Source organism: Zophobas morio, unplaced genomic scaffold (genome assembly GCF_036711695.1).
Source record: "Zophobas morio isolate AGI-343-1 ecotype UQ-CSIRO unplaced genomic scaffold, CSIRO_AGI_Zmor_V1 ptg000044l, whole genome shotgun sequence".
Lineage (NCBI taxonomy): Eukaryota > Metazoa > Arthropoda > Insecta > Coleoptera > Tenebrionidae > Zophobas > Zophobas morio.
In genome coordinates, this window is record NW_026972149.1 from 2,004,237 (window position 1) to 2,012,117 (window position 7,881).

Here is a 7,881-nt window from a genome sequence, read left to right on the forward strand (position 1 = left end):
CGGAGCGTTTATTCGCCATTTTCCAGACACCCAGTATATTAAAACAAATATGTCACATAAGTAATGCCAATGTTTGTCTATAACATCGAGCTTTTTTATAAGTCTTACCATTTGCCAGAATCAGTCTTACCTTAACGAGTACTTGCCCCGCCCACCCACCCTCTCTTTTCTTAGAAGGTATCTCATCTGCCAAAATCACTTTTATCTTGGCAGATACTAGCCCCGCCCACCCGCTCTCTCTCTCCTTGAATGAAATATCTGGTTTTTCTTTTGTCAACAATTCTTCTATAATAATCGTCTAGTATTACATTTATTTTCAGTCTGAAGTCTAACCTAAAGTAAAAATTCTTCCTAAAAAATAAATCTCAGGAAGTAATGTAATCGAGACCATCGCCCTAGAGTATGAAGAAATAGGCCTCCCGTTTCTGTCTGTCTGTCTGTCTGTCTATCTGTTTGTCTGTTTGTTGTCTATCCGGATTTTTATCAGACAGATAATTTTATAAACTTATAATTTTTGGAAAAATCAGTCTTATATTAGCAAACACTAGCCCCGCCCACCCACCCTCTATTTTCCTAAAGGATATGTCATTTGAAAATAAGTTTTATCTTAGCAAGTACTATATTCTGCCTTTTCTTTTTCTTAATATACATAGCCATCTTTTCACAACAAAAAACTTAGAACATGGGTAAAATTGTACATTTCTTGCAAGGAAATATTGATTTTCAATTATGGGGCGGAGCCTAATTGCGAAATCCATATTTCCTTATTATACAAATTTTCCATTTTAAACACGTTTTAAGTTCCATGTTGTGAAAAGAAGTCTACAGATAATAAATGAAAAAGGAAAAATTTAAGCCCGCCCACCCACCCTATCTCCATTGTGATGATTTTTTTTTTATTCGCCGTGAACCAAGGGGACAGAGCGTAACTGCAAAATACTTACTTCTTTACAAGAAATTAAAAACACGTTTTTGAGTATCGTGTTGTTCAAAGAATACTACGTACATTAAGAAAAAAAAGGCAAAATATAAACCCCGCCCACCCACCCCATCTCAATTGTAAAATTTATTTATTCTTAGAAACTTGAAAGACGTTTATTAAAATTAAAATAGTAAGTATATAAAACAACTAAACCCGGTTTACAAAACCTCAATTAAATATTTAATTGCGATTTAATTTTTAACCCCAGTTGAAATATTGTATAAACTGGCCCTAAATTGTGTTATTCTTTATTTTTGTACTGAGTTACTAAAAAAAATTAAATGTTAAAATTATCCAAACAAATTTAATACATTTTTTTGAAAGCAAAGGAACTTTAGTTATTCCTTTTATTAAAATAAAACAAATTTTTAAGGTAGTCAGAGAAATAGAAAGAAAAACCCACTGTATGTCGCATTTATAGAACGGTTTTAGCAAAGCCGAACAGTCGGCCGACTAGTCGGTTTTTACTGGCCGAACAATCGGCTAGTCGGTTAGTCGGCCAGACCTACAGTCGGTACATCTCTAATATATATATAGATATCTATGTTTAGAATAGATGTTAAGGTTAGAGTTTGTTCTCTAAGTAAAATGTTATGCAACGCTTTTGATAGGTCAAAAAATGTATGAATTCTTTTCAAATCCAGATTGGCTTTCAGAAACTAGTTCATTTTTTCAAAGTAAGTATTTAAGTGCTTAAATGAGATTTTTTCTAGTATTTTAGAAAAAAATAAGTAAGAGAACTATTAGCCTCTAATAGCAGGGATCACTTTTATCTGCGGTTTTAAAGAGTTTCTGATGTATTTATTGTTTAAATTTGCCAAAGGTCTCAAAATAGCGATTTCCGATTTTATGATTCTTACAGTGTGATCACTCCAAAAAAGAGTAGAAATAAAAGAGGACCTAAAACAGATCCCGGAGATACCACAGATGGAATGTCACATTAACGAGAGAAAACGTTTATGTTAAAAATACAATTTTATAGAGTAAGATCCACTACAACTGTAGATGTATGTATGTATAGGTGGATTTTCTGACGACCTATGCATAAAACACCGTAACAGAGATTCGACCTAAGCTGAAGGTTGAAGCTGCAGCGTTGGTGTTTTAAATCCTTCAAGGTCATCAAGTTGCCTTTGGTTTGGTTGTCGTCTGTCAAATGTAGCAGTTGTTTTGTAAATTATAAACCTTGTAAAATAATGCCGAAAAAACAAATATTCCAAAGTGTTCCCTGAGTAAAGGTGTCGGGTAGGACTTTTCAAGCAATAAATGGGTAATTATCATTCAACAATCGATATAATTATAACCTCACTTTGGAAATTTTCGTAGATTTGCAGCATCCACAACATAAACAACAAATTTTCCATACAGTAATATACGGTAAGTTATTAAAGAAGCCGCATTTTGTTTGGAAGATATTTGAAAATGTTGCCTGAAGACACTTTTGCTATTTGTGATAAATATTGTGATGAAGAGGGTGTGAAGAATGGGGAGAAAGACAATCATTCTAGGATAAATGGTCATCGCAATACTCTTTGTGTACTGTCGAGTATAAGGTTACAGTTTATGCTTGTTTTTAATAGCACTTTTTGCAGCATACTTGTTACACATGTAACGGGTATTATGGGCCATGTTTCGAAGATCCAATTTGTTCAACGTGCCACGCTTTTTTGTTCCCAAATACTGCCCCAACTCTGGAGAGACCTTTGACACTTGAAGTATGAAAATGATTCTAAGAATGCAAGTATTAAATCAAGAACTGCATATGTGTAACGTTCGTACATGATTTGATCGTTACTCAAATTTTAATTCTTATGCAGTTGTTGAATATGAGCAATTTATCTTTAATTCAGTTAAAAGCGATGTATTCATAGATAGCAGAACTAGTTATTGTTTGAAAAAAATATCTACTTTGAAAATGATGGCAAAGAGAGAGGATGTAAATTAAGATATGATAGATTGTTTGGGTCGAAATTTTATTTCTGCCTCTTCTATACCTGTCAAACACACTTGTCACTATTTATCTGTAGTCATTTATAGGTTAAATGGTTTTCTGACATATATCAATCATGGATGACTTGACTAAGACAAAATCATTGTTAATATGAACCATTTCACAGATTTAGAAAGTAATAGTTTATGAAACCTTTAAAATAAGCTTTTCAATTTTTATCAACATTTTTTTTTAAAGAAGTGTCATATTTTATGGTATTTTTGAAAAGCATGTTGACCACTTCTACAAACTATTAAAAAATGGATATTATTATGAAGAATCAGTGACCTTGGTTTTAGAAACTTTGATTTAATCTCATAAACACTAGTAGATGAAAGTGTCAGTGTGAAAACTGAAAACATTGTAATATAATTCAATAACCTTACAGTATAAAAAATAATAATAAAGCGTTCAAAAGTACTGTAAAGTCGGGTTTTTTCTAGAATATTGTTCGTTTATAAGTAAATAGTTTGGACACTGGATTGGGGAATTTCCAAGAAATTTTAAAAACTTGTTACTTTGGAATAATGCTGACCTAGGTACTAAACTGAAATTGTAAATATCATATAAAACATTGTAGATGTATACGAGCAAACTAGTTAACCATTAGGTTTATAGCACATTTCACGCATTAACTGCTCATAATTTCAGCTCTCCCATAACTTGTAACAAGTCTGAAAGGGGGAGAGAGAATTAAAAAGAGCACACATTTCAATTAGTTTTTGATAGATTGTACAACTAGTAATATTAAAATGTAATAATAAACTCAAAAAAACCGTTGGTGTAAAAATACAAATTGCTTTACGCATGCGCAGGAAAGTAATCAAACATTTTTTCGATATGCTAATGATTCAATTTTCAGAAATGTACATTTTATAGCTAACAGTTAATTTATACTCAAACAACGAAAAGTATTGAACTCGATAACGTTCATTGACATAATCATACCATTAATTGAACTTAAAATATTCTACTTCTTGCTTCCAGTATATACAAATTTTATTATATATGTCGTATCACTGAAAGAAATATGGTTCTTACATATGTACTCTACACTTTTACCTGTTAATAAAAAAGTAGTAAAATCGAAAAGAACTAGTGATCATCTTTTTTGGACGTTGATTCTCTTGGGTTTTTTTTTTAAATTACGAATCCAACCTTCATGACTGGTTCAAAACCCTATAATGAGTGAACCGTTTTAAAATCTAAAAGTATTACGGAATTTAATTGTTTGTATTTACTTTAGAGATCAAGTGACAGTGACTCAGGTAACGATGAACCCGTGGATAATAGTCAAGAAAGTATGCCGAACGTGTATGAAGAACTGGTAGGAAAGATGGCGCCTGTGAGAGTAGATACTTTAGCTAAAGAATTGCAAAGACTGTCTGTTGTAGCACATCACATTACTGACATGAATCTTGAATTGTTTCCACCCGAAGGTAAATATCTACTATTACCTCCACCAAGGTTATTAATTCAATAATTGTAGTCCTAATGCACATGTTTCAATATTTAGATGAAATTTCTTTATGGAGTATAGGTCAAGTTTGTCGACGCTGGCGTGAGGTATTGTTTATGTGTGTAAAATTAGAACGCTGGAGAGATTTCGTTCGTTTAAGATGGCCATTACTGCCGATAGAGAATTACGACCAAGACTGGTATGAAGTAAGTTGGAGTATAACTGTTTTGTGTGCGGTAATAACGTCGTTGTCGTAGTTATACACCGCTATGATGCTTAGTTCTTGTTGTTTGAAATGTATCAAACAAATGGCTGCTCAGAAACTGCCACCGCAGTGGGAAGAAAGTTCTTGGCGAAGACACAGATTAAGAACTGAACTTAAGACAATGAGGAACGATCCGCTGGACGGTATTGAGGCTATTCCTCTTGATACTTATTGTTGTCATTGGCAGGCGACTATAGAGGGACCAGCTGGAAGTCCATATGAAGGGGGGTTATTTTTTCTCTATATTCAGGTACCTACATCATACCCATTAGATCCGCCAATCGTACGCTTTGTTACCAAAATATTTCATCCCAACGTATCAAGACATGGGGATATTGGAATAGATTCTATTCACCATAATTGGTCATTGGCGTTAACAATAAGCAAGTTGTTGATTTCAATACAGTCGCTACTGACAGATCCGTATTGTGACGTACGTTATGAATAGTTGTACTGTATTATTAAGTATTGTGCAAGTGATTGTTTTAGGTATGTATGGAACCTGAAATAGGAAACATGTATTTAAAAAACAGGCGAGCTTTCGAGGAACAGGCAAGATTATGGACAGCTCATCATGCAATGCATGATATGTTACCACATTAAGTGGCGGTGTTTGATAAGTGATATATTGCTGTTAATGATTGTGTTTGTTGTTTTTTTAATTCTTGAAGGTGTATAAATTCTTTTTATTTATATGACTTGGTGGCGTTCGAAACGGATATTAAGTTCTTTGTACTTTCGTTCGTTGTTGTTAATGTGTTAATTGTTTAAATTTGTATAAACAAAGTTTGTAACAGATTATTATAGAAAGTTATTTGTTGTTTAATGTTATTTACACCCCATTACGTTGGCGCAAACTGATTGAACGGGTTGAAAGAGACGCAGAAAATGATTTAATATCAAAATTGCACTGTTTATCGCTTTATATGTAACAATTTTAGTTTCCTGTTAGTGACAGCGCCATCTGATGAGGCGTGATTTATGTGTTTACAAATACAGTCCAGGAGTGGCGCCACTGTTCAGTGGAACTCTGGCGCACTGCCTGTGGCTAGTTTAAATTCTGGAAAAGTATGTAAATTTCATTCGAAACGTATGATGACTTTTTGCTGTATTTAAAAAAACCGATACCGTTTTTTAAAGGGGAAATGGAAATTGTAGCGTTAGAGTAGGGTTCGACGCCACGTGTGTTTGTTTACTTTTTGTTATATTTATAAAATGTCACAAATAAAATAACATTTAAAAAATTCCAAAGTTATGTATTTATTCATTATTAACCCGAGCGTTTCTGAAAATTAGTATTTCATATTACCCGCCAATTTGATGTCGTCACAGTAGGGTTTAAAGTAGTGTATTATACTATATAAAGATTGCAAATCGTTGTTTTGCTTTTTATAAATAAATATACATGAACATTCTTAGTTAGATTTTTTGTTTTAAGCAAAAAACAAATTAGTTTGTAATAAAAATCGAAACGGCAAAGATGTTTTAAAAGTTTTTCAAAGTTGATACAATGTTAATTTGGAATTACCATGCTGATGATTATAGGGAATCTACGAGAATATTTTTAGTTACGTTGGGGCCAAGGGGCGAACCAATAATAAGAAAAAACACTTTACGCAAAATAATCCAATCCATAAATTGCAAATTAACTGAAAAAAAGTCGTTTGCATGTATATACAGCAAGTAAACTTCGTATATTAAAGACTCGGCGGGTGATCTACGATTAAAAAATATTGAACTGGAAAACCAGAGAAACCTTAGTTGTAATTTTTACCAACGTTGAGTCTTCAAACCGTATGGAAACTACAAAATGTGAAACATGTAACATACATATTACACGTACTTTACTTGCGCAGTATGCAGCAACGACAGTAAATATACCAAACTCATCTATATCCACCATTTTAAAAATAACAATAATAGCCATAATTGGCTTACTGTAAAGCAAATGATTTTTCTTTCAGAACAGTTCAGATCACATTGAATTTGAGAGCTAGCGCAGGAAATCTGGGATGCATTACTCGACCATAAGATTAGATTGTGGAGAAGGGCGACTATAAAATCAAATGGGTATGAATAGGCTGCAGCACGACTACACTGAGCAAAATTTAATCTTGCTCCAGCAACAAATGTTAAATCGGAGGGAAATTTTGTGGACTGTAGGCGTAGCCGTATAGTAGTTTGTTTTTTAAGCGAATTCTGTTGTTGGTTTATTGAATACATTTGAGTAGGAACGCTGTAAACATACTTTTTTAATTCTAATTTTTACAGATAAATTTCTTTAATTATAAATATATTTTTAAGCAATTTCAGTATGTTAAGGACAAAATAAAACATTAATTTGCTGCGGTTAATACAAAAAGTGGTCTAGAATCTACACCACATAACCTAACAGTCTGTTAGAAAAAAACTTGTCGGTTCTGTATTAAATTAAAGGATTCTTGATAAATATGACTGGTCATAGTACAGCATAAGCAGTAATTTTTGAGGTGGACAACCGATTTCGAGTGTCGCACTGAAATAAAAGGATTAAGTAAACCGTGGAAGCGTTGTCAAATTTTACCTACGTTATACAAAGCTCGTTAACGAGATAGCTGTAGAACTTGCGTTTAATAAAATATGAGTACACATTTGGATATATTTGAATTAAACCACGTAACTTCGACATTATGAAACGTGACGTTAAACATAGGCATAAAAGTTACCATCAGCTGCACAAAAAATAATTAAAACACAGGCCATGAATGTAAATGTATTGCACATAAACTACCGTCTATACGACAGGAAAATCTGCTCTTATTTTACTACTGCATTATAATTTTTGCCAAATGCGTTTATTAACGCTTTGTTTTTCGAGGATTAATTACGTAAATACTAATATACCCTGAATGTACAATTGCTAGTTTATTGTTATTATTAAATTTGATTGAAACGTTTTAAATAAAGCCATACAATTAAACAATCTTTCCACAGGAAATTGTTTAATTTCACGTTTCTTGGAGTTTTTAAACTCACTCAAGATGTCTTAAACATGAATGTGTGAATCGATTTATTTTATAATTATCTTTATACCGGTTGCTTTCATTTTCACAATATTTGTCCTCAAACAGTTAACGTTATTATTAAATTAGTTTTAGTTGCGAGGTAAATGTAAATCACATTCCGGATTTTTTTGAAGTGGAAAA

At 32.6% G+C, this 7,881-nt stretch overlaps 1 protein-coding gene across 2 annotated transcripts; it reads left to right on the forward strand.

Annotated features, from left to right (window-relative positions):
* Positions 1 to 2,078: 2,078 nt before the first annotated feature.
* LOC135141504 (uncharacterized) lies at positions 2,079 to 5,510 on the forward strand. 2 transcript variants are annotated; one of them, XM_064072655.1, is made up of 7 exons: positions 2,079 to 2,252; positions 2,309 to 2,518; positions 2,575 to 2,697; positions 4,219 to 4,411; positions 4,462 to 4,637; positions 4,689 to 5,129; positions 5,186 to 5,510. In XM_064072655.1, exons 2-7 carry the CDS (start codon positions 2,405 to 2,407, stop codon positions 5,297 to 5,299), a joined length of 1,161 nt encoding a protein of 386 aa, XP_063928725.1. In that variant the 5' UTR covers positions 2,079 to 2,252; positions 2,309 to 2,404; the 3' UTR covers positions 5,300 to 5,510. The 2 variants fall into 2 exon arrangements, with proteins under 2 accessions (XP_063928725.1, XP_063928724.1); XM_064072654.1 differs by having other exon boundaries at positions 2,080 to 2,252; positions 2,563 to 2,697.
* The last annotated feature ends 2,371 nt before the right edge of the window (positions 5,511 to 7,881 follow it).